This window comes from Mustela nivalis (genome assembly GCF_964662115.1).
Source record: "Mustela nivalis genome assembly, chromosome: 2".
NCBI classification, from domain to species: domain Eukaryota; kingdom Metazoa; phylum Chordata; class Mammalia; order Carnivora; family Mustelidae; genus Mustela; species Mustela nivalis.
Genome location: NC_139021.1, coordinates 19,488,504 through 19,515,128, shown reverse-complemented (window position 1 = coordinate 19,515,128; position 26,625 = coordinate 19,488,504). Strand labels below are relative to the sequence as shown.

Below are 26,625 nucleotides of genomic sequence, written 5' to 3'. Positions count from 1 at the left end.
TGAACTTCAGGCTGGAAGGACCTTGGTGAGAATCTAGTCCAGCCTTTGTAAATGACTCTTGCTCTGCCATTTGACTTTGTGCGAGAGCAAGAACTGAACTGACAGTCTTGCTTCCTCCCCATTCTCTACTTCCTCGTGCCAACCCAGAAAGTCTGCATGGGGAGTCAAGATGACCTTCTTCTCTGGAGACTGAGAGTCCCTGAAGTGGTTAGTGTATGTCGAGCTGACCCGGGACATGAGGTTCTCCCCCATTGCTGGGCACCTTTCCTCTGTCCCACAAGCATCTTCATGGGACCGTTCTACTGGAACACAGCATGTCTCTGCATTTCTGGTTTGTTTTGCTCAGAAGTCTTTGTACCCCATTTTTAACTGAAGACTGAAATTGACCAGCCCTCACTGGGGAATTTAAAATGTATAACTTTCTCACATCTTAGCTCTACATTTTCTAGTAGTAGCAGTCATCTGATGTCTTGAGCATGACCACCTTTCCCCACCCTCAGAGCTCCTCTGTCCCATTACAAGGAGAGGAAGGAGGAAATACAATGCACTCTGACTGCCCCCCCCCATAAATTTCTGTCTTCTCCAAGTCAATTGCAGTTAGAAAAAACGTTGTGAAGAGATTCTTTACCTAAGTGAGTACATTTCTCCTACAAACTATGTCTTTTACGTGTCAGACATTGTGCTAGCTCTTAAGGAAAACATCCCAACCCTGTCCTCAAGGAACGCACAAGCAGTGACTCCTGCCAGCTAGTTCCAGAGATGGAAATGCTGACTCCAGGGTGGTGTAGGAGGACGTCCACAACGGAAGCGCATACAAGCCGCACCGGGGGCAGCGGGTGGACGGGACCAGCTTTGCCTGGTGGTGGGGGGTAATGATTTCCTTGAGCAGGTACCAGCTGAGCTGGGTTTTGAAGTTTACTCAGGATACGGTGAGGGAGAGGAGGTTCATTGGAGGCAGAGAAAATACGAAGTTGGAAAGACCTAAAGATGAGAAATGTCATGGCATATTTAGGAAAGTCTAAAGAGTCAGGGAGTCCATCAGTTTTCAAATGTTTCTGCTTGCCTATCCTGATCTGCACAAATGTTTTGGTCATAGGGACACCTGGGTGGCTCTGTCTGTCGAGCTCTTGATTTCGGCTCGGGTCACAATGTCATGGTTGTGGAATTGAACGCCAAGTCGGGTGCCACGCTCAGCAGGGAGTCTGCTTGAGATTTTCTCTTTCCTCTTCCTCTACCCCTCCCTCTCGGCTCATGCGCTCTCTCTGTCAAAAAATAAATAAATCTTATAAACAAATTAAAAGAAAAATGTTTTGATCATAGATTCCCCCACATGAGCATATTAATTTAACAGCTATCCACATGTACTGCTGTTCCAATGCATTACATGTATCAGAAACATATATGAAAATAGCAATTGAAATTCTTTTACAGGTGAGATAAAATACATGAAGACATTCTCATATTTTTTTCAGTCGCACCCGAAGGATGGTATAAGACCCCTCCTTCTTAAGAAAGTCTACAAGCATGTCAGATTCACTGCTGTAGCCCAGTGTCTGGCACAGTTTCAAGCATTACTAGGCACCAATAAATATTTGTTGGATTGAGCTGAGTTTTAGTATGGGCCAGAATTAGCCTGGAGTCGTGAGTTGGTGACAGATGCTTCTCGGCTTTGCTGAAGGGAGACCTTGCTAGATTTTCCCAGGGCTCCAAGCAGGATCCCAGAGCTTTGAGTTCAATCTCTGACCCTCACTGTTTATCTTAGGGCTGGTAAGGCCTTCACGTAACTTTCCTGTCTCATGAGGGCATTCACACCATTCAACAAGGGCATTAATATTCCCACACATCACACGCCACTTGTGGCGAGTGACTAATAAGAGTGATTTTGTGAAGCACGTGGCACTGAGGAAAAGCTTATCAAAAGGGTAAGTGGCCCTTGTGTAAACAGGCGGACAGAATGAGGACCATTCTTCCTCCTGCTCTTATTGCTAATGATAATAATGTCAAAAGCATATTCCTCTGTGTGACTTTTGAATCCAGGAGTCTGTGATGCTGGAGTATCAGAACTCTTTTCCACCTGACAACAAACAGAAAATAAAGTCTGTTCCAGTGCCTTGTAATTCATGGATAGGTTTGAACATGATTTAAGGCATTTTTTTTTTTTTTGCAGTAGATGTATTTATTATATATACTTCACCAAAAGTTCCATTTATAGAAGGGCCGGTTATATTTTTCCCATAAGTAGGACTAAATGAAATTTGGGATTCTGAGAGCAGTTTAACATTTTATTAGTTAAGATTATATACTTTGAGGTACACAAAGAGCACAGATTGCTTCAGCGGATTTTGGAGAAACCTGGACATAGCCTTTTTCATCTTTTCTTTCCAAAATCATTTCCTTATATGGATGCCTGCCGACAGTATTTTATCTCTACTTATTCAACCTACAGATATTTATTGGGAGGCTCTGAGACCCGTTTTTGTTTGTATCATAAGATAAGAGATAAACAGTGTGATTCCTGCTCTCAGGAAGATGACTTTTTAGGTAGAGAAACAGAATAAGAATTCACAAATAATTGAAGGGCAGATGAACAAAATGCTACAAAGTACCCTGCAGAATTAAAGCTACTGTTTTAGAAAGGAGAAATCCTTATGCCCCACAAAAGGAGCTGGCCTCCTGGTGAGTGGGACATGAGGAAAGATGAGTTGGTTTCGTACCAGTTGTAGGGAAGGGCAGAAATCCTAATCCTAGAGGTAGGAATACCATGGGCGAAGACACACAAATGGGATGGATGTAGGGTGTGGGCCTGCTTGACCAGGGCAGGAGCCTGTGGTTGAGAACGGGGGTCCGCACGGTTGTAAAGGGGAGAGGCAGAGTGAGGAAGGCTCACAGAAATTTTTTGTTGCTACACAGAGGACTCAGGACCTGTAGCATATCGAAAGGAAAAGGGAGCCTCTGAATGTCCTTGTATAGCCTTGAGGCAGGCAGCAGGTGTGTGGTGAATGAGCGGCATTCCAGAGACTAAACGAGAAGACTCGGGACTAGAAAAGTAGCCGTGGCCTAAGGCACATTAAGGGATATTTCCAGGGTGTCAACAGTAGAACATGGTGACAGGTTAAACACGGGGGATGAAAGAAATCGGAGTATAAGAAACAATGATGGAGCTCCTATCAACAGCACTCTGAGTGCTGGAAATACCAAAAAAATTTAAAAAAAGGATGAAGTCTTAATTTCTGCACTTGAAAGAATTCTTAGTCCAAGGTAGCTAGGAATAGTGCCTGGGTGGCTGGACTTTTTGGAGGACACGTGCCTAGAAATCAGATGTTTGGGAAGAGGAACAAGCTTACTAGGGAAGGATGGTTAAGAGAATGTGTGTGTTTATGGGTGGAGATATGGTGGGGAACCACTGAAATGATGGTGGATTTGTCTCTACCATGTTTTTTGTATGTTGAGTTTGTAGGGCAGAGCTAGGGGTCTGGCAATACAACAATGAGTGCCATGGATGGAAATGCCCGTCCTTATGTTGCTTCCTGGGTCAAGAGAAGAATTAGAAGCATGGCTGTTTGCTATGGAATCAATGATATGACCCTCAAAAGAAGTACCATGGAGTATAAAATAATATTAAAGAGTATGAAACAGAAAACATATATATCCTCAAATGCAAATAAAGCTTTAATATCTGGGTTTGAATTTTTCACCACTGATTTCTTAATTTAAGACTTTTACCTTTCTTTTAATTCTAGTGGTTACCTCCGGCTCTTTAGCTCATGCAGTCAAGAAATGCGGAATAAACATTTAAGGAAGAGTTTGACAGATCTGCTGTAATATAGAACCCACATAGAGTGATGTATTGCAAAAACAAACGGGAGCTATTCTCAGGGCATGATAGATAGTCATACCATAAACACATTTAATAGAATTAATTGTACCTCCAACATGGCATCTGGACTTAGTTATTGGTATATGACTCATTGGTTGAGTGGTTTGGGTAAGAAGTTCACAATCCTTCAGGTTAAATGCTCAGAGAAGATTTAAGGAACTTAATTACAGCACATTATTGCTGCAAATGAAAGGAAATTAATTAAAAATAAATTTTAAAAGACCAGAAACGGGAGGAAGAAAGATCATTCTTTTTTATGGAAAAGAGTTTTAGAAATAGCTCTAATGATCTAGGAAGGACTATAAAATATTGCGATTCTCTGAACATAGACATGTCTAATTTTATCTATTCAATAATAGCTCATGTTCACCCACTAATGATGTTGATTATATTCAGGCCATTGGTTTTCTGTTATCAAGTGAACACAGTCCCCTATTCTTTGGTTTATGTCCCTTTATTTTAAAATACAGGTTTCAAACAATCAATCATGGAACACTACATCAAAAACTAATGATGCACTGTATGGTGACATAACATAATAAAAAATTTAATTTAATTTTTAAAATGCAGATTTCATCTGAACACCTTATTCTGGGCTGCTTCCACTTTCTGTCTGCACCTCCTCCCTTAAAACAAAGAAGTTGAGAACTTGTGTTGCTTTTGAAGCAAATAGCAATCAAACCAAATCAAATCAAATCACTGTTTCTTCATTGTGTAATGAGTGGGAAGGTTACAAGTCTGATAAATGGAGACTGATTTGCAGGGCATTTTAAGCATTCTCAAGAAACTAACCAGACAGCTCGTCAGCTAGCCCGGGGCAGATGAAATTGTGGTGTACATCAGCGTCCCCTCGGAACAGACCTCGGGTTTAAACAGATGCCCAGGCCTCGTTTAAAAACCAGGAGAGAGAACCCACCAATTCACAGAACACCAGTATCCTTTACTTTTTGGTACCTAGAGTGAAGGTTTGTCATGTGTGCTTTGCTTCCTAGTGTCTTACACACAAGACAACAAATGCTGGGAAAGATATTGGAGACAGGTGCAGGAGCACGGTGACATTAAATAGAGAGAAGTCTTCCAAAGGCTGTCTGGAATTTTAAAGGATTTCCAAAGAGTCCACTTTCACCTTCTCTCCCCTGCCTCGGGTAGCCTAAGAGAGTGTGACTTTTTAGCTGTTGCCAAGTGCCACCACCATTCAAGTGACAACTGTCAAGGGAATGTGGCTGAGAGCGGACCAGATCTCTAGTTATCTGGCTATCTTTAGAAAATACAGTCTTGGCTTTAAAGAGTGCTATAATTCATAAGCAGCCGCAGGTGTTTGGAAACCACGCTGGGCGTCTGGGACTTTAAATAGAGACTGGTTACGTTTTCAGATGCTTTATAAAAACATCAGCATGGTTTAAATGCCTACCCACCCACCATAACAACACAGGGAGTTATCGAGAAAATGGACGGCTTGGGGGTGCTCATCAAAATAATAGAAAACCCACGAAAAACATAAATATGCAAATAATGCTACGGATACAACCATTGGTATCACCAGTTTTAACCACAGAGGGATATGCCTATTAATGAGGTTGGATATACTCTTTCAACTGTGGATTCCTGATAAGTGAGCAATCAAGTTCTAGCTGTTACATGCAGCTCTGCCCCTTGTGAACTATGAGTGGCAATCCCAGTCATCCCGTGGTACAGCTCCCTCTTGTCCCCGGTGGGCGGGGCTTAATCCTGTCCCGCCAAGTACCTCACAGGGTTGTTTGCAAACATCAAATGGGATGAAATGAATGGCGGTGGTTTAGAAGCCACGATGGGCTGAGCCCATGAACTGTGACATTACTACTATGTGGAACCTAGTGGGACTCAGATTTACAGAAATCTGGATGCTCCAGAGGGACCGTCTTGAGTCTTTCACACTTGACGGAATCCCTTCTCATGTCCTGCGTACCCAAAGCTGTTTCTGGTGCTTTTTTTTGCATCTGCTTCAGCCCTCTGCGTCTCTCTGCTCCTCAGTCTGAGTGACCTGGAATCCAGACACGTGTGGGTCTCCTTCTAGGAGGTGACATGCACCAGAGCCTCCTGAAATGGGAACAAGGAGAACACTAAGTATCTTCAGAGACCCCATGGGTACATACGTATTCTGGAAATTTCGCTGACAGTGTGCTGAGTTCCTGTAAGGGTCACAGGAACGACGTTAAGAAAGGGAAAATGTGAACCTGGGATAAGCCGATGACTAGATTGCTGGTAGTTTCTTCTCCCTCGCTGGGTCTCTCACAGGTCTGCAAAGATTTTCCCAAGGCGGATATTAGGTGCGTGAAATACCATTTTAGTATGTGATCCTCAGAAATGTTTTTGTTTTCTACGTAGTAGTGAGTGAAATGTAGAATTTTAGGTTGAGTTTCCCCCAGGATTTCACTTTTTTTTTTCCTTTTGTGAGTCTAGCTGACCTGCAACGTGACGTTGGATTCAGATATACAACGTGGTGATTCCACAGGTTTACACACGATGCTCTGCTCGCCACAAGGGCAGCTGCCATCGGGCACCAGGCAGCACTAGTAGAATGTCATTGGGTCTGTTCCCTACGCTGTGCCCTTTATTCCCATGACCTCTTCGTTCTCCCAGAGTTTCATTTTACTTGCATTCTCTTAGTCATAAGACAAACCAAATCACGATACCAGTGGAGTTGGTGTCCACACTCTACCCGGGTATGAAAGGTGGCCTAAACCCATCTGGTCGCTAAGTGTGTTGAGTACCTAAAAGGGACCACTAACCCCCAAAAGGGCTTATGTTGGAATAGTCTGGATGTCTCTCAACAGCCCTTCTTGTGACTTTCTTGTGTCCCGGTGTTTGTGTGTGTATGTGTGTTTGTATCACTGCTCCGGAGACTCTCATATTCTCTTTTTTTTTTTTCTTTTTCGCTACAGTGAGGCTTCCTCTGGCCCGTCACTTCACAAAACTTTAGTGAACACAGCACCTTCAGATTTGGCTCTTTGTCTTTGGGGGCTGACCAGGTAGCTCAGCCTTCTCCCAATTTCCCTCTTCTTTGGTGGTCTGGCTCCTTTCCTGAGCTGTCAGTGGCCTTCTGGGTGGGGGCACCCTGTCCACCATCCTGAGCCACATCGGTCCAGACCTGTCTGGATTTTGAGAGCTTGAGCTAAAGCTTGGACACCTGCTGTATACACATTCTGTGAAGAAGATTGTGGGCTCTTTTTTTCTTTCTTTCTTCTTTTTTTTTTTTTAAACGGCTTCCACACCCAGCCTCTCATGACCCTGACATTAAGACCCTAGCTGAGACCAAGAGACAGACACTTAACCAACTGAGCCATCCAGGCGCCCGGGTGGGGGCTCTTTCTGAAGGAATTATCATTGAACACTACTTATCTGGGGAAACCAGACACACACATGTGATCCAAATATTCCTTCATATTAATAGAAAGGAAATAGAAGAAATCCTTTGAAGTGCTGCTGAGTGTTTGCAACCTGGATGGGTACAGAGCCACCAAAGGGCCGGAGAGGAGAGATGCAAGTTTTGCATTCTGGGCTGTGCTCATGTTCCTTTCTGTCTAGCTGAAAACAAAGATGAAAATCCAGACCCTTCTACTGAGTGTCAGTTACCATTAGCCCTGTCCCACATGCTCTGAGAAATACGTGAGAGGAATGAAATAGTTCTATAAGCGTAGAATTTGCAGGGTAGTTGAGGACCACTGATGCAAAAAAGAAGAAAATAACAAATAATATATGGGTAAACATGAGCAGTGGAGAAAATAGATCACAGAAGAGTCGGGAAACGAGATCTTATCTGGTTAGTGAGAGAAGTCATCATGGAAGAAGGTGGAGTTGAGCTAGACTTTCCTGGATGGAGAGGAAAAGCAATGGAGCATATCCTGCAAAAAGGGTAGGCTACAAATAGGGACAGAGGCAGAAATGAAGGTGGCACATTTGGCTAAAACAGAGGCAGTAAGAGAAGAGGAAAATAATTGTATAGATTCAGCCTTAACATAATATGGAGACTTCGGTTGGCAGCGGGGGGGTGGGGGTGGGCATACCCTACACACATAGATAAAACATTTTCATTTTGAAGAGACAACACTGGTTTCCGTTACATGGTCCTTGCACTACAGAAGCTAGCTTACCATGAGCCATTGTTCCAGCCATGCCTGGTATGCAGTTGGAGCTCAATAAATGTATATTGTTTGAGAAAACTTGTAGGAGCCCCTTAGCTGAAAGCAGTCTTCCCAATAGCTGCAGAGATCCCTGATAACACTTTAAAAAAAATGTATTTATCTGTTTGTGAGAGAAAGAGCGAGTGATCAAGTGTGAGTGGGTGGAGGAGCAGAGGTTGAGAGAGAGCTTCTCAAGCAGACTCCCCGCTCAGCGTGGAGCCCCACTCGGGGCTCGATCTCACCACCTTGAGATCATGACCTGAGCCAAAATCAAGAGTCAGATGCTTAACCAATGAAGCCACCAAGGCACCCCTGTTAACACTTTTGAGGGTCCTTCAAGTACTTTTAAACTCAAAGAAACTTTTATTCTCATGTCCTGCGTACCCAAAGCCTATGACAGCTTCGGCGTCTGTCCCGTGGGCTGAATCTAGATGATTGTAACCGTAAACAGTGTTTGTAGAGCTCCCTCAGTGCCAGATTCACTTTGATATGTTCATCCTTGTTTGGAAGCCCAGAAGAAACAAAATTGCTGTGTTGTGCTCCCGGGCCTTGTGGTTTGCGGTAACTCTTTTTAGTACAGAATGTGCCCCCAAATGGCCTGTTCCATTTTGATCTCATGAGCGAGGATTTACCCTGGGGACTCTTCAGCATATCCATAAAAAACAGAGGAGTTAGAGTTGAAAGAGATTTTTTAGAAATCATCTAGTCAGTTTCCTCATGTTCCCAATAGGAAGCTCGGGTCCTAATTCAGTTAAGAGCCCTCCCCGCCGGAGCCATGTTACCTGGATGGAACCGGCACACACTTCACTTAGGTGGCCTGACTCCTCTCAGGGACAGCGCAGTTCCCAGTGTCTGTGGCTCCCCCCCAGACTTTGAGGACCCTGAAGTCCGCTTTCTGAGCCCGGCTTCTGCTTTGAGCTTCCTTCCCACCAGTCAGACCAATTCTTTTGCTCTTCTTCCTTCAAAGTCACACACCTCCCTACTTTAAACTTCCTCTCAGTCAAAATGGGAAGAGGTACCATGCCACCATTAATATGTGCCACTTAACTGATTCCATTTATTTTTTATTTTTATTATGTTATGTCAGTCCCCACACAGTACATCGTTTTTTAAAAAATTTATTTATTTTTCAGCATAACAGTATTCATTATTTTTTCACCACACCCAGTGCTCCATGCAATCCGTGCCCTCTCTAATACCCACCACCTGGCTCCCCCAACCTCCCACCCCCCTGCCCCTTCAAAACCCTCAAATTGTTTTTCAGAGTCCATAGTCTCTCATGGTTCACCTCCCCTTCCAATTTCCCTCATCATTAGTTTTTGATGCAGTGTTCCATGATTCATTGTTTGCGTATAAGACCCAGTGCTCTGGGCAATCCATGCCCTCCTTAATACCCATCACTGGGCCAACCCATCCCCACCCCCCCTCCCCTCTAAAATCCTTGTTTGTTTCTCAACGTCCACAGTCTGACATGGTTCTTCTCCCCCTCTGATTTCATTTTTCCTGGATTATGCTGAGTGAAATAAATCAAGCAGAGAAAGTCTATTATCATGCAGTTTCACTTACTTGTGGAGCATAAGGAATGGCATGGAGGACATTAACTGATGCCATTTAATATGAGTTCAGCTTGTCACCTGTTCATTAGCTGAAGACCTCTATTAAAAAAAGAAAAAGGCTTTTATACCTTCTTATCAGATGGACAGCCGTGCTCCTCCTTAAGGGGGAACAAGCATCCGTGAGCAGATGGGGAGATACATTTAAAGGAAGAAGGAGCCCTAAGAATCACACCATAGGTTGAACCCTGGGGTTCACCTGTCAGCCTTTTACTTTTTTTGGCAAGATGTGGGGTATAGACCCCCAGGCTTCTGATTTCCTCGGAAGGGCGCTCCAGTGCCTGGAAACAGACTCCCTGAGAGTATGTCCCACCTGGATACTCCCCCCACCCCCCTGCCATCCTCAGCCCCTGTCCCCAGCCCTGGAAGGTCAGCTGGCTCAGTGCTTAGCTCAGCTCCTGGTCACTCTCCCCCAGCCTCCTCCCCTTACTCTTTATCTTCTTTTTATTCTGCAACACAATGTTGGTGCACCCCAGATGGTTTGCCAAGTGTGCTCCCTGAAGAACAGCATTAGCCTTACCTGGACCTTTGTTAGAAATGCAGATTCTCGGGGCCCCTGGTGGCTCAGTCCATTAAGCCTCTGCCTTCGGCTAGGGTCATGATCTCAGGATCCTGGGATCCAGCCCCTCATTGGGTTCCCTGCTTCTCCCTCTGACCCTCCCCCCTGCTCTTGCTCTCATTCTCACTCTCTTTAATGAATAAATAAACCTTTAAAAACAAAAGAAATGCAGATTCTTGGGCCCACCTCCAGATCTACTGAACTGGAAACTAGCTGGGAGGGCCCAGCGCTCTGTGGTTAACAAGCCCTCCTGGTGATCTTAGTGAAGGACTTCAAGCATCACTGCCCTCCCCTTCTCTAACCTGAATCTCTGTGTGTCCCCCCCCACTACCCCCACTAGAGCACAGAGCTTCTGGCTGGTGTTTTTTCAGATTCCACTTTGGGGTCCGGTGAACAATATTTAGTTATTATTTCATGATCTTTGTACTTCATTTTTCTCTCTATTTTTCCTCTTTGTCTAAAACGGGCCCTGAGACAGTTTCTGCTCTAAGAAGTTTTCAGTTTCCGACACTAAAGGTGCTGTTGCAGTGCATGTCTCTCTCAAGGAGGGCAGGTACAGACTGGGCGTGACAACAGAGGACTTGAGAGGCTGTCACAGAGTCTAGGCCACCTTGCCCATCAGTGGGCCAGTCCTCAGTAAAGGGCTAGAGTGCCACCAGTCACCATTTCCAGGCTGTCGTGGAGTTCAGGCAGAGAGTCTGGATCGAGTCAGGAGGCCAAAGTTGACGTTCCAGTGGGTCAAACATGGGCGAGTCACTTCGCTTCTAAATGTTGGCTTTCCTATCTGTCCAATAGTGATGTCAGGGAGGGCTTGGCCTGGATAGGCTGAAGGTGTTTTCCTGTTAAAACAACTCAGTGATTTTAGTTATCGGTTTGGTTGAGGGGGCAGAAGGGGTGAGATTAGTTCTTGTAGACCTCCCAGGAAGTGAGGCCTCCATGTGTTTTTAGGAAGTGACTGAATGCTTTTCTCTGCGTTACCTGCCACCCCACACGGGGGCTCTTTCTCATCCTTGAACAAAGAACAGGTAAGCTAGACTTAGGTAGACTTAGATAGAGTTGCTAATTCACCCCCCTTGTTCCCTGATTCACTCCCAGAGATATTAAGCAAATTTAATGCAAAATCCTGCACCCACACCGGAAAACAAGGGCCAGCAACTTGAGCATTTGTTCTAAAAAGTACATATTTAGTGGCTTCTTGAGGCTGCTTTTGATGAAATATGACAATGAAATATATTACATAATAATAGCAGTAAGGGTTGACGTTTATGGAGAGCTTATTATATGCTAAGCACTTTACATAGAATTTTCTCATTTAATCCTCACATTATGAGACATACATTGTTATACCCATTTTATAAATGAGAGAGTTGAGGTACTGAGGAGTCAAATGTTTTGTCCCAAGTTACACAACGAGTAACGGACGGAGCTTGTATTTGAACCCCAGTCCGTCTGGCTCCCTAGCTCTGCTATAAAGGAAGGATAAATCGTGAATGAGGAGAGCAGGAAGTTAATCTGCTGACAGATGCCCCAGAGTCCCTGTTCCTGCCCGAGAGCTATACTTTCTTATCCCCCACTTGCTGCTACCTCCTCAGCTGACTCAGTAACCAGTACTGGTCCTACGGGTCACTCTGTGTCCTCACTGAGTTCTAGAAACCATTCTGGGCTGGTTTCTTCACTTGTAAAATGGCAGAGGCCTGATACGCCTGGGTGTGGTGTAAACAAATAATGACCTATTTGGAAAAAAAATCTTGGAGCTTCTTGGAAAGGCTCTTTGCGGGCAGGAAGAACTTCTGCCTTACCAGAGAAAGAGATCAGAGCTAGGGAGGTTGATGCCAGTGCTCCTTGTTCCTTCAGAACAGGAGACCTCATAGGAAAAAGCCCCCAGGAGGAAGAACTCCGTGAAAATCTCAGGTCTAATGAGGTAAGGAAGGCTGACATAGAGACCTTCCCGTCTTGACCCTGTATTTACCTCTTATCTCCTGGATGAAAAGAAAGATTTAAAAGGGCCTCATGAGCTATTTTGCACATGTCATTAGAAGGGTTTGTTGTATGTCCCTCATGAACTGATGCTTGCTCTCTGGGATGGTGTAACTCAACTCACCAGCTCATTTCCATGCCACCCCCCCAGGAGTGGCATCCTAATTATACAACATTGGCTCAAAGTAGACATGGAGACAGTGCAATGACTTCTTTTGTATTTATGTTGGTGGCAGTATCTATAGGACGTATAAATTGTATAAATTTTCACCTTTCCATGTTTTCTCTTCTGTAGTCTACATGAGCATAAAATAAGCAGAACACAGAGGCTTCTGGCATTTAAAGTGTGACGTCACTAAACGCTTTGTAAACACAGAAATCAGAAGATCTGAGTTCAAGTCCTGATTACTCCTAATCAAAAATGTGACTTGAGCAGGTCCCTTTAAGTTTTCTGAACTTGCTTCCTTATCTGTCAAATGACTATGATAGTGTCTTCCTGGTCACAGGGATGTCATTAGCCTCAGCTCTGTTCAAATGTGAAATAACTGTTATTATTTCTGCTAATACGGCATCATCAAGATCTCAAATATAGTGCATGGTATGTAGGACTTGGAATCAAACATGCTTCCCTCATGGGTGTGCTTACCATCTCAATTAGTGTGGTGACAAGACACAGCATAAAGGATTTGTGCTTGCACTGATCTGACATGGGGCCTGGGAAGGCTCTGGGTAGAGCCCATGGCTCTGCCTTTGTTCCTGATTCACAGAGCCGTTGCTTATAACCCTCCTGCAAAGGGGTCTTGCTGGTGGAACATTTGACGCTGCTGTCATTGAAGGTGGTCACTGCATTGTGTGTGTGTGATCTCAGACCAGTTCCTGCTGGTCTCCCGAATCACATTGACTGTATTTATGTTAACCTGTTTTTTATGCCCTTTCCTCCCTTTCGCTGTGTGTGTTTTTCTGTTGTTCTGATCTGGCTGGGAGAAACCAAGCATCTTCTTGAAGCAAAACTACCCGAAATGTGTATAATGATCCTATCTCACATAAAGATATACATAAACTAGCTGTACATGTGTACATAGGAGATTTTGGCAAGAATACATAAGCAACGATATTTTTAAGATGTTATTTATTTATTAGACAGACAGAGATCACAAGTTGGCAGAGAGGCAGGCAAAGAGAGAGAGAGGGGGAAGCAGGCTCCCCTCTGAGCAGAGAGCCCGATGCGGGGCTCGATCCCAGGACTCTGGGATCATGACCGAGCTGAAGGCAGAGGCTTTAACCCACTGAGTCACCCAGGTGCTTCAACATAAGCAACTATTAATATCAGCTACGTTTGAAAAGTGGGGGGTTAAGGAAAATTTTGAACACACCCCAAAGTCAATAAAGGAGTAGACCCCCATGCCCCTGTCCCCTGGCTTTGACAATTACCAATTCCTCATCGTTACCCAGCTTCATGTTAGACCTATTTGAGTTTCTTTTTATCTACCATGAGCATGTATTTGGAAATTTTGAAATTTTCATTGTAAAGTCAATTCAAACTTTAAAAGAAAATGCAGGAGGTTAGGTTTCATTTGTTCCTGTCTTTTTTTTTTTTCTCACCCTTTTAGACTCCGGTCCTCTCAGAGGTAGGTGATCAAGAATGATTCTCTCCGACTTCTGTGGTCCCCAGGGACAGAAACTGACTGAACATCTGGGAAAGGCAGCAGCTCTGGTTGACAGCACATCTATGTCAGCGCTATTGCCTTAATCACAAGGCTCGCACTGTCAGCCCTACTGTTTGGCTTGCTGTGTTTTTTAATTAAACTGTTTACTTTGGCTGAGATTTATGACGCTGTTTTTAAATGAGAATATGTGCTTTCTGTCCCCTCTTTGTTCCCTGGGCCCGACAACCTGTGCAGTTCTCTGCAAGCTATTTTTCGCAAAACAATCTCTGCATTTCTTATCAGACGGAGGGTAATTTTACAGGGATTATTAACACTCTGCGCTCTGTAGTGTGTGTTCTCCTAGGGCTAGAAGAGGAAATTGTCTGATGCAAGCCCAGCAGCTGGTTAGCTGGCCAGGAATAGAATATTACAAAATCACCTTGAATCTAAAACCTGTGCACCAGCTGTCTGAGAGGAAGGACAGGAAGGTGGTTTTCATATTTACATTCCTTAGTCGGTGGTATTGAAAAACGCAGCTAAAATAGAAATGGTTATTTTCCCCAGTGGTTCAGCGTGGATCGATCTGGACTGTTAAGTCAGAAGACCATTCGGCCCCATGCCTTGTTAGCACGAGTGCGTTGCATGAGCGAATTAATTTTTCACATCAGTGCGAATTGATCCCCTTCTCTGCGCTAGGCACTAGGGAGACACAAATAAATAAACTCCCCCTTAGTATCCTGCTCCTCGTCTAACTGTAATACAGTGGGATGAATGTTCTCCTCGTGGCACTAAAATAGCGTGGGAGAAGGGAGGAAGGAAGGTGCTGTAGCTTTCGAAGGCTTGGGGGGATGTTCACAAAGGAGGCGCCTCATCAGCTGAAGAGCCAAGACAATTTTCTGAATTGCTGAAGGTGGAAGGAGGGTCTCCATCTTGAGCAGAGGCATGGGAGGTGGTGGCTGCGCGGAGTGTGCCCAGGCTTTGAGGCGGGTGTGTTTGTGTTTGGGAGGTGAGGAAGGTGAGGAAGTTTGGAAAGCCTCCTTAGAGCCTGAGTAGATGTGGTTCTTTGGGATTCAGACAACTGAGGCTTCCTCAGCCACCTGAAGGGATTGGTTCTGGTTATTAGTAGGGCACGTGTAGTGCGGAAGAAGAACTAGAAAGCCTAAGAAACCAAGGTACTCCAGGGACAGGCATCTGTCGCTGTCTATCATTTTGCAACCTCTTTCTCCTCACCTCCTAGCTACGCTGTGCCGGCCTCCCCACTCCCCTCACATTCCTGGTCGGCCAGTTTCCTCAGCATCTTGGTGGGGAGTGTTCACCTTTGCTCTGGGAATCCCATGGAGATGGTCTCGGAAATACGGAGGGTGTATGTGGGACAACCGGGTGGGAAAACCAGGAAGTACTCGGGACTTGGCAGCCTTTCAGCTCGAACGGCCCACATTGCTGTTTTACACATTCACATCCGCTGAGTTCCATTTGAACAAAGTGTTCCATGGCACAAGTAGAGTTTGAAAACTCCAGCTCTAGTTTAAATCTCGGAGGGAACCATTCTGCTTGGCTTTCACTGATTGTGTCACTTGGGTTGGGTAAGATCTCATGCCTCTGGTCTCACTGAACAAGCCCATGGGCACGTATGTGCAGGGGCCACCAGAGGTCATGGGCAAGATCAGTCAGGTACCTCCCCACATGGAAAGAAAACAGACTCAGGGTGGTGGACCCCGCTGGGGTAGATAAGGTGTGGAAGGCCGTTTTAAATCAAAGGGGGTGTTGGACATGGCGGATGATGTGACTAACGTGTGTAGGCAACATGTCTTCTTTAAAATGTATGGTTTTTAGCCCTTTGGTCAGCATTTTGTGGAGTCTTTCTATTCCAGGAGAGGCATGGCTACTCAAAATGTCTATTTTTCCATAAGACTTTGAAATATTCCTTACTCTATTCCCTTTTTGGAGACCTCCATGCACATTAGCATATGAAAACCTGTAACGGATAAGTTAAGTTCAAGTAAAAGGAAATAAGTTTTTGAAAAACACCCATACACACGCAACATGGATTAGAATTTTGGAGATTGATCACCCTGGAATGGAAAGCATAAATAGTTTTATAAAAAGATTTATGGTTACCAAGCTGTGGGGTGGGGACTCCTAATAGTTAGAAGCCTCCTTACCTTTTTGAAAGTTTTGAAAATTTCAACAATTTCTTAGTGTCCTTGGACATTCATTTTTTCAGCAAATAATAAGGGCCAGAAGTGCTAGGCAGAAACACTTGGCTATATGTCTGCAGAGTGACCATTCTTATCTTTTTATTGGGATAGTTTTTTAGGAAAGTACAATTAAAAAAATTTTTTTTAAAGATTTCTTTTATTTATTTACTTAAGAGAGAGATAATGAGTGGTGGAGAGGGGCAGAAGGAGAGAGAGAGAGAGAAGCGGACTCCCTGCTGAGCAGGAAGCCCAATGTGGGACTTGATCCCCGGACTTTGAGATCATGACCTGAGCTGAAGGCAGACCCCCAACCCACTGAGCCACTCAGGCACCTCCAAGAATGCATAATCATTTTTAGAATTCTGTATTTCCGACTATGAAATTTAGAAAAAGAAAAAAAAAAGATGCTAGCACCATTATTAAAAGTTTTTAACTACAGTAGTGAGTTGAAAACCATCAGTAGCTCCTGGATCCAGAGTTCTTCCCCCTCTATCAGATGACTGCTCCGTTTTCTAAACATGGAAATATGCCAGGTCCTGGTGGGACTGCCGGGAGAAAGGGCTTCTGCCCTCGGTGCAGGGTGGGAATTGGTGGGAATCAAGAATGCTCACGAATTAGCCCCATGCTCGGGTTCATGAAAGGATAGGCACTGAAAGTTTCTGTTCTGTAGTATTTGAAGATAAACATTACCTAATAATTTTTTTTAGGATGGAAAGTTTATAGGAGCTAACATTCCTCTTTTGGCTCATAACATATTCCTCCTCCACCAAATTATATGGTAGCTTGTTCCATGTTTCGATTTCTAAATAAATTGGTCCTCATTATTCTTGGATTCCTGACAGACATCACGTCTAAGAATTAATGTTTCACATTCTGCCACTTTGAGCATGTTAAACAAATTACTCAGTGTCATTGTCACTGAATTCATTAGAGGGAAGTGAGACTTTAGCACGCCTAGGTGAACATGTTTTTTTATCAGCCTTTGTTTATTTTTTATTAATAATTACAACTCCACATTGGTTTTGTGGCTTTAACATTACCTGCATCCGGGAGCCACCGTGAGGATGGCTGTCCATAAAGTAGTGAAAACAGTGCCTAGTGCCTAGTAAGGTCTTGAATGCTTGCGTTGTCCTTATTAATGAACTTCATGACTGTGTGATGAAGTAATCACCATGGGTGTAATTATCCCCATTTTATCAGGGAGGATTCTGGTGCTCAGAAGTTGGATTGTTTGGAATTACAGGCAGTGTCAGGATGAGAACAAGAAGTTCCTATTCCTAGTCTTGTGCTCCTGATAGCTCTCATAACAGACCTTTTAGGGTTTAGTATTTTGATATATGAACTTAGGAGGATAACATGCAGGCCGTAGATGTGAAGCGAGCACAGATGTAAGTGCCGTGTCGAGTACTAGGCATCGAGTAGGAATGCAGTCAACATGGGTTTTTTCTTTCTATGCCGTTTACAGGCGTTAGGATTCTCATTTCTTTTCTTTTCTTTTCTTTTTTAATTTTATTTATTTGACAAGAGAGAGTAGGCATAGAGACAGGCAGAGAAAGAGAAGGAAGCAGGCTCCCCACTGAACTGAGAGCCCGATGCGGGGCTTGATCCCAGGACCCTGGGATCATGACCAGAGCCGAAGGCAGAGGCTTTAACACACTGAGCCACCCAGATGCCCCCGGATTCTCATTTCTATCCTCCTCTCCCTTGTCCCTGCTGATGTCCCAGGTAAGCATTCCATCTGCAGACCACTCGTGCATCTCCAGGCTTTAGCCCTTCCTAGTGGTCCTTGTCAGCTCAGCCCACCTTTACGGAGTATCACGGATGGAGTGCCTTGAACAACAGAAATTTACCTTCTCACAGTTCTGGGGGCTAGAAATCTGAGATCAGGGTGGGGCAGGGTTGGCAGGCCTAGCTCATAGGTGACCCCCTTCTCCGTGTGTCTTCACGCTCTTCTCTCGGTACAGAAGTATGTCCTAATCTCTGCTCGTCATAAGGACACTAGTCATCTTGGATTAGGGCCACCCTCAAGACCTCATTTTAAGAAACCCTCTCTACAAATACAGTCACATTCTGAAGTACCAGGGTTTAGGCCTTTAGCATAATGAATCTGAGGGGAACACACAACAGCCCATAGGAGTGGTCTAGCCAGGAAGAGAGCTGAGCTTCCAAGCCCCAACCCAGTGTGCTCCAGACTTAGACTCACGGTCCCTGGGATAGCAAAACCCATTAAATTTCATCCAGTCAACTCTGTTCAAAAAGCAGGCAAGCAGACAGTCTAGTTCCTTCCTTAAGGAGTAGACAAGAGGAGGTTGGGGCCTGTGCTGGGTGCCGATGCTGAATTGACATTCTGTTGCCCAATCTCAACACAGCCAAGGTTGGGGTGAGCAGAACTGCGTTCATTCTACAGAGGAAAAAGTAAGCCTCTGGCCTCGCTCACACAGATACAGTGAGATTTACTCAGGTGGCACTCCCCTCTCGCAATGATGCTGAGAATATGAGGTTAGAATAGGACCATGTGAGCAAAGCAGGAAGAAAGCCGACCTGTGTTTCACCCAATTCAAACCCTTGAGAATTAAAAAGTGAATGCAGGCTGATAAAAGAAGGGAAACCAAATGGAAAAAAAAAAAAAATTAAAGGCTGGTTGAAGGCTCTTTTGGAAAAAAAAAAAGTCATAGAGTTCTGAAGGGTATAAGGGAAGGCTCTGGGTCAACCGCTTTTCTCCATGCTAATCCATCAGCCTGTAAATAAATCACATTTGCCCCACGGCTTTCATCCATCTCTCCCAGATATTCTGTTTATCCCTCCCTGGCTAGAGGCAGCACAAAGTGGCCGTTGGGAAGTCAGACTCTGAAGTGAGACCATCAGGTGCAAATTTAATTTTCTTCGCTTATTAGCTGTGTGGCAAGTCACTTAATCTCTTTGAGGTTCTCTCTGCTGTTAAAAAAAAAAAAGTGTAGACGGTAATAACAACTCTCAGTGAGGTTGTTGCAAACATGTATGGAATGTGCTTCGCTCAGCACCTGGACCCTCGTAAGCCTCACGGAAGGATTAGCTGTTGCCCCTATAGAGAGCGGGACAGGCAGAGGCCGGGATCTTTGTGCTACTTTCAAACGTAGGTCTCTAATCCTGGAAATACGCAATGGGCAGGTGGTGGACATTCATTCATTTCTGTTGCATAGACGCACAAATGCCCATGCAGTGGACCTCTGTGACGAAGTGGAAGTGCCTGGTTTCAGCAAGTGTTGAGGACTTTCGTTTGTTCTTTGGTTGAAGCCATAAGCCCACTGGTGGACGGAAGAAGGGAGCCTACCAAGTGGCACGAGAGCTCTAGCTCTAGCTTGTCCAGGGTGGTTTCACACCCCCCCCCACCATTGACCTGTATTATCTCTAGATCTGGGGGTAGAATCATTTCCTGGGACCTCTGGGCTGGGACAGTGTGGCAACCCCCTCCCGACCTGCAGGTATGTGGATGGCCCTTTGATATATTTAGAGCCTCTACTTTGTTCTGAGCTCTGGGATTGGCTGAATGATTTGCGTTGCCATTAAAATTCCTGGCAGTAATTGCCAAATTTTCTTTCCAGGCTCAGGCTGCATGAAGAAAAGGTGATTAAAGATAGGCGACATCATCTCAAAACCTACCCAAACTGCTTTGTCGCAAAAGAACTGATCGACTGGCTGATTGAGCACAAAGAGGCTTCCGACAGAGAGACCGCAATCAAGCTCATGCAGAAGTTAGCTGACCGGGGCATCATTCATCATGGTGAGTGAGGTGCCCACCGACAGTCACGGTAACGTGGGAGGAAACCAAGGACCACGTCTTCCATTCCTGATATGAACCCTCCCATTGAACAAATAAAACGCTGGGTCTCCTGTGCATCTGTCTCCAGTGACATTCCCCTCCTTCCTCCAAGAGGCATTGGGGTTTATTTCCATTTGCTTCTAAATACATTTCCCTTTCTGTATAGGCATCTCTTAGCAAGGTTATCGTATTGCTTTCGGTGCTTTAAATCATTACATAAATGCATGTTTGTTCTTTCACAACTTGATCAGCTCTGTAACTGTAACTGTAACTCTCGTTTGCTCATTTCTGCTGTTGTGTACGCCATTTATAATTACATTTCCCATGATCGTAGCTATGCCATATATAATGAGTACGCTTACCCATTCTCCTGCTGAGGGCCATTTAAGAGGTTTCTGAGTTTTTCTGTTACTCTCAGTGGTTCCAGGAACACTTCTCCTGGAATTCTCTAACCCTGACCAAGACCTCCCACGTACTGTTGTTTTGGCTGAAATGCCCTCTCTCTTTGCTTTAGTCTAGTTTCTCGACATCCTTCAGGTCTCTGCCTACATGCAGCTCTTCAGAGTAGTGTCCATTCCCTGCAGCTAGGTTACTGGGCTTACTAGTCTCCCGATGCTATACCCCCTTCTCTTGTTGCCCCCTCGCACCCTATGTTAATTCCAGGTTGACATTTCTCATTATCTCAGTAGACGTCACGTTCTTTGAGGCTGATGCCTGTCCCAGTATTTCAAGAAGAATTTGTGGCATGACTGATGCATAGGATGGTGTGACGATTCTACTAGATAATGATGGTGGTGATGAGGATGATGATGATAGCTAATATTACTATGCTAAACATGCGCACAAAATCATAGAATGGTACGCTTCAGAACTTAGGTAGTAAAATGAGTCTTTTTTTTTCATTTTTATTTCTTATTTTATTTTTTTAAATTTTTTATTTTTTATTAACATATAATATATTATTAGCCCCAGGGGTACAGGTCTGTGAATCGCCAGGTTTACACACTTCACAGCACTCACCATAGCACACACCCTCCCCAATGTCCATAACCCAACCACCCTCTCCTACCCCCCTTCTCCCAGCAACCCTCAGTCTGTTTTGTGAGATTAAGAATCTCTTATGGTAAAACAAGTCTTAATTAACCTTTCACATCATCTGAGGAATTGAATAAGATTTTTGTTTTCTTATTTGCCTCTCTATGTACATTGTGTTTCAGTGTGTGACGAGCACAAGGAATTCAAGGACGTCAAACTCTTCTACCGCTTTAGAAAGGATGATGGCACCTTCCCGCTGGACAACGAAGTGAAGGCCTTCATGAGGGGACAGAGGCTGTATGAGAAGTATGTCGCACATGAAATCCCCCACTGTGATCTTAACTTGTGGAGAGAGACAGGGCTATTTCCGTCTTTTTATCATTCTGCCTTCAGCCTGGCTCTTCCCTGTGGGACAGTTACATAACTGTTCCTCTTAATACCGGAAAACTTGATCACTAATTTTCTTTTCTCTTTGCCAGAAATCAAGTCAATTTCGTAAGATTCTTAATAAAGAATTTATTTAAATAGAAAATGCTTTATTTAAATAGAAAATACTTAAATATTTATTTTTTATCTTTGAGTTGATTTAGCAAAAGTCCACAAATAAAAAAAGGTTGGAGCTCGATGTTTGCCCGCAGTAAGTAAGGCAGTTGCCTATTTTCTCTTTTCGAGGGCTGTTGTATAACTCAGAGGTTTAGTCTTATGAGTGGCTGGAGAAGCAGTGTCAAATACAGGGGAAGTTCAGGTTCAGGTCAAGAGATGAGTAGTGAGAGAACTTCAGATAGCAGAATGGTCTAAGAGGAATCATCACTGAGACCCATTGCTGGGTCTCAGATCTCCCCACTGGTCTGTCTCTGAGCGGATCTCCTGTTCCTGTGGCCTCTTTCCCATCCGACCTCTTGTTTTTTGCCAAGGCAGCCACTAGAGAAAGGAGTAGGGGGGGGACGCTCCCTCCTGAACACTGGGTGCCTTTCAAATAGGTTGAAAATAGGTCTTTATCATACAAAAGAGCCTACTGTGTGATGGGTGGGTTGGTGCATGGGGAGGCGGGTCCGGGGAGTCAGATTAAGTAACGTGATGGTGAAGAGCCAGATAAGTTTGATTCTAGCCCTGTCACCTCACCTCTGTCAACCTCAGTGTCCTCTTTTATGACTGAGAAGGGGTGATGGGACCACCTCCTAGGTGTTCAGTGATGTTGTGGGAGTTAAAAGAATGAATGTGTCAGGTACTTGAATATTTAGCTCAGTGACTGTGGTATGCTGTCAGACGCCAGAGATGATAGCCATTTCAGGTATTAGTCTGGTATTGTCCAACCACTTAATGCCGCTTCATGCCCCCTACGTGTTCCTTCTCCCATCGCTTGCTTTCTAAAACTGAAGTGTAGAAAATCCCTCCTCTCCCAGACTCACATGAATTTGAAGGAAGGTGTCCATCAGCACCTCCATTTCTATATCTGAGTGCAGTGCTTGTTCTGTTGCTGTTTTCTTTCTTTTTATGTTTATTAATTCTTATTTAAATTCAATTGATTAACATATAATATCTTACTAGTTTCAGAAGTAGAGGTCAGTGGTTCATTAGTCTTATATAACACCCAGTGCTCATTCCATCACGTGCCCTCCTTAAGGCCCATCCCCCAATTACCCCATCTCCCCCCCCCCCCCCCGCCGTCTCCCCTCAAGCAATCCTCAGTTGGTTTCCTGTGATGACGAGTCTTCCATTGTTGGTGTTTTCTTTTTCTTTCTTAGCTCCTTCTGGAAAATTCTAGTAGGTGTTAGATGTTTAGGTCACCAAGACAGTCCTTTCAAACTATAAGATTCTATGTTGTCAAAAATATACATGTCATTTCCCTGGATCAATATTGCTGTCTTTTTTCTGTGTGCAGTTGGCCTTCCTGTCATTAGTGTTCAGTATCTCAATTTCCAAGTAAACTTATTCCTCCAAACTGCTTGTGAAATTAGTACTAGGAAAAGTAATTTAATAGGTACTTAACCTTGCATGAACTAGCTGCCTCCTCGCAGTCTTGGCCCTACACTTGGTTGCTGGAATGCACTTGGAACAAACATTGGGGCCTTTGGAATGATGGCTCAGTTTATCTACTTGAAAATATATAATTTTTATTATATATTATATATAATATAATTATACAATAATAAAATATATTAATTTGTTGGTATAAATATATTAATTTATTCTTATATATTAATATAAACTATAAAATTTATTAATATGAAATTTAATATAATTTTAATATATTTTTATATATCATTTTTATTATATTTCCCTGGATATCTTTTCTATGAATTCCAGCATGTACTATTATTTTATAAGCTTTGTATACTTTCAAAATTATATGAAGAAGAAAATAGTTTTGTTCACAGCTCTTTTTAAGAAATTTATTTACTTTAGTATTGAAGCTTTTTTTCCTCTTTTTGCCAGGAAATTTGCTTAGGATATCTCTAACATTTGTGAAAGAAGTCCTTGCAACGTATATGTTCCTTTTATTTTTTTCCTTTTAAGATAATTACTATGTATCAGGCATCCTGCCTGACTAGTTCATTTGTTTGATCATCACAACAAACCCTGATTTAGATCAACTGTACCCATTTTATGGATGAGGAAAATGTGGCAGGGAGAGATTTGATCTCTTACCCAAGGTCAGTTCACTAATAAAAACATCTGGGATTTGAACCCAGACTTCCAAAACCCAAACTTATTGCTACTAGGCTGTTGATAAATCTTAGAATGTTTATTATTAGGACAGATTTATCATTTTTTATTATTTATAGAGATTAAACTTATGAAATTAATGTTTTCTTCAAAACGTAGTTTATCTTAAAATGTAACATGGGGATTGTAAATATCCAGATACGGAATTTTCTGTAAAACTGATGGAAATTTGAAAATATGAAAATATTCCAAGTAGACATTGGAGGTGAATAAAGTGATTTTTCTTCATGATGAGTCTACCTATAGATTTAGGGACTCAAGAACATAAGGAATATAATTATTGGTACCTTAACAACAACAAAAAAAAGAGATAAATCTATATGGTATTTTATAAAATGTGATGAAAACAGTATCTTTTATTTATAAATTAAGTTCCACTAGATTATTTTATCTGAATTCTCTCAATAGACTAATGATAGAATGGCAAATAATAATAGAAATAATAGCGTAGTAATTAACGGTATAAAATACATGGGACATCACATTACTAACCTGTTTCTGAGAAGGAGCATCTGGGACCCGAGGCAATCAGGTCATTTCTGTGTGTTGGAGATACAGCATGAGAGGGTAACAGGTGTGTGGGCTGCTGCTCCCCACACCTCCCCGCAGCTCTGGGGGGCTGACGGAATTGTCAATATTTCCTTTTTGCTCTCCTCTTGCTTGTTTGTTCTGTGTTATTAATAGAACTTTGTGAAACCAGGTGGTTTCTGTCTGGGGTTTTGCTGAACCTGGCTGACTTGGGTGCACTTGGCTTTCTAACCTGTAGAGGTGTTTCTCAGTCTGCTGGTTTGTAGGGCAAAGCTGTCCTTCCAACTTAAATTCAGTGACTCTGCTACCTCTTAGGATCCACGTGGCTCCTGTGAATATAACTCACAGGTACTCAAACAAATTCTGGTTAAGGGGTGAAAACTGGCCCTTTCAGGGTGTCCCACCAATAGAAAGGTTATGGGAGAGCTGGTGACACGAGTCCTCTGCAGAGTGAGTGACAGTGGATGTGGTTTTCAGAGTCGCACAGCCCTCCGTGTGGGGGCTCACACATTAGTCTGTGCGAATCCAATCCCAGCCTCGCACCTGGCTTGCTCCATGACCTTGAGCTGACAGCGGAACCTCACTGATCTGTAGTCATAAACGGAAGTAAGACGGGGTCTCCCCTGGAAAGGCTGCGGGGAGGTATTTACAGCCTGTACGTTGCTAAGCACAGCGCTTGGCATGGGGTAAGCACCCAAGGAAAGTTAGCTGCTGCTACTAGAGTAGTAAGTCGTAATGAAAACAAATGATACCCATTATTATTTAGCCCGGACCAGAAGTTAAGAGTCCAGAAACCAGGCTACCTGGGTGTGAATCCTGGCTCCGTGCCTAATTATCAAGGGCCTTCACCAAACTGTGCCTGTAATCGCCCTCCTAGTCGATGGATATATGGCCAGTCTCCACCTTTCAGACTCCTTGTGGGGCTTAAATGAACTACACAGTGTATAAGGCACACAGGACAGGGCCTGCCTCAGACTAGGAGCATATCCCGTCGCTCCTCTCCTGCTGCCAGGTGGAAGCGAGTGTGAGAAAGAGGATGTGTGCCCCTGGATCGATGCCCAGACTTTGTCATTTTGCGTAATTCATCTGAGCACATTCAAGGCACAATGCACTTTCATCAAGAAGCTTTCATCAGACCTTCACTGCACCTGAAGGTGCCTAGAAGAAGGCCTGCCGTCTCTCCAGGGGGAGGCTTTCCGTGTCCCACTTAATTTTGCATGGGTCCACATACCCCAGACACACAGCGCATGACTGTAACTCACATTCTCCGGAACGGTACAATTTGTACTTTTCTTTTTTCTTTTTAAATTTTACTTATTTATTCATGAGAGAGAGAGAACAGAGAGTGATAGAGAGGCAAAGGGAGAAGCAGGCTCTCCGCCGAGCAGGGAGCCCGATGTGGGACTCGATCCCAGGACCCCGGGGTCATGACCAGAGCTGAAGGCAGATGCTTAACGGACTGAGCCACCCGGGTGCCCCAATTTGTACTTTTCAAATGAGACCTGCATGAACAGGATAATTATCCGTAACTTAGAAGAGCAATGTCCTGTGGTAGAAGATACTTCGAGCGCATGTTCCAAGCTATAAAATTTGATTATCATTCGGCAGTCAGCAAAAGAGATCACTTTAAAATGAGTTGAACTCAGGATGATCCGTTCTATAAACTGATAAAGAGAGGTAGCTATAAAAGAGAAAATGAGTTGAACGTACACATTTGGACTTCCCTTACTAAAACTAGTCGTTGAAATGGACATCTGAAACTAACCTTGATTTTGTCGTGAGACCTGGAGGAGACTTCTCTATTCTAGTTTAACCTCAGTCTTCACAGGGAGGTAGCTCTCTTCTAGGTCTGGTTCATACAGACATTAGTTTCGTTTTTCACCTAAAGAGCCTTTGGTTTTTCTCAGCAGCAAGAGTTTCCTCTCTCCAGCCACTGATAGTCTGATTAGTTTTCTTAGGAGTGTAAGCCTGATTGAAGAATTGCTTTAAACCACCGCACACCATTAGAGTTCCCACTGCTTCCTTTATATTCTCTCCTCGAAGGGAAATATAAGGGGGAAACTATATCCAAAGGGGAAAAGTCCTTTTGTGTGTTTTATCTTATCAGAGGTTTCTCTACCATGTGCCCCTGGGATCTTTTTCCTGTTCCCTCCCAGTGCCTGGCACAATAAATATTTGTTGAATGAACAAAGGACTCTACACGCTGTGATTGCCTTGAGCTGCCGAGCCTGGTCCCTGAAAGAGCTACAGAGAACTTGCTTTTAATGGCAAACAACAGTAATCAGAGATTTACCTTCTCTTGCCTCCTTAGGGTTTATAAGGCATCTTATGTATTAATGTGTGTGATCCCCTGTGCAACTCTGGGAGTCAAACCTGGGAGACACAGTTCATCCCACTGCAGAGGTGGGGAACATGAACTGGAGAGAGGCTTAATGACTGATGTAGCTCTAAAGCATGGAGCTGCAGCAAAAATAAGTAAATACATAGAAATAAAGTCTTCAGTGGG

The 26,625-nt window shown here is 43.8% G+C and overlaps 1 protein-coding gene across 2 annotated transcripts in view; it reads left to right on the top strand.

Moving 5' to 3' along the window:
• Positions 1 to 26,625, top strand: part of DEPTOR (DEP domain containing MTOR interacting protein) — a 133,352-nt gene that overhangs the window by 25,601 nt on the left and 81,126 nt on the right. For both annotated transcript variants that reach the window (XM_082721782.1, XM_082721781.1), the window contains exons 2-3: positions 19,612 to 19,790; positions 21,047 to 21,170. In XM_082721782.1, coding sequence (XP_082577908.1) covers positions 19,612 to 19,790; positions 21,047 to 21,170 — 303 coding nt within the window. The remainder of the gene's footprint in view (positions 1 to 19,611; positions 19,791 to 21,046; positions 21,171 to 26,625) is intronic.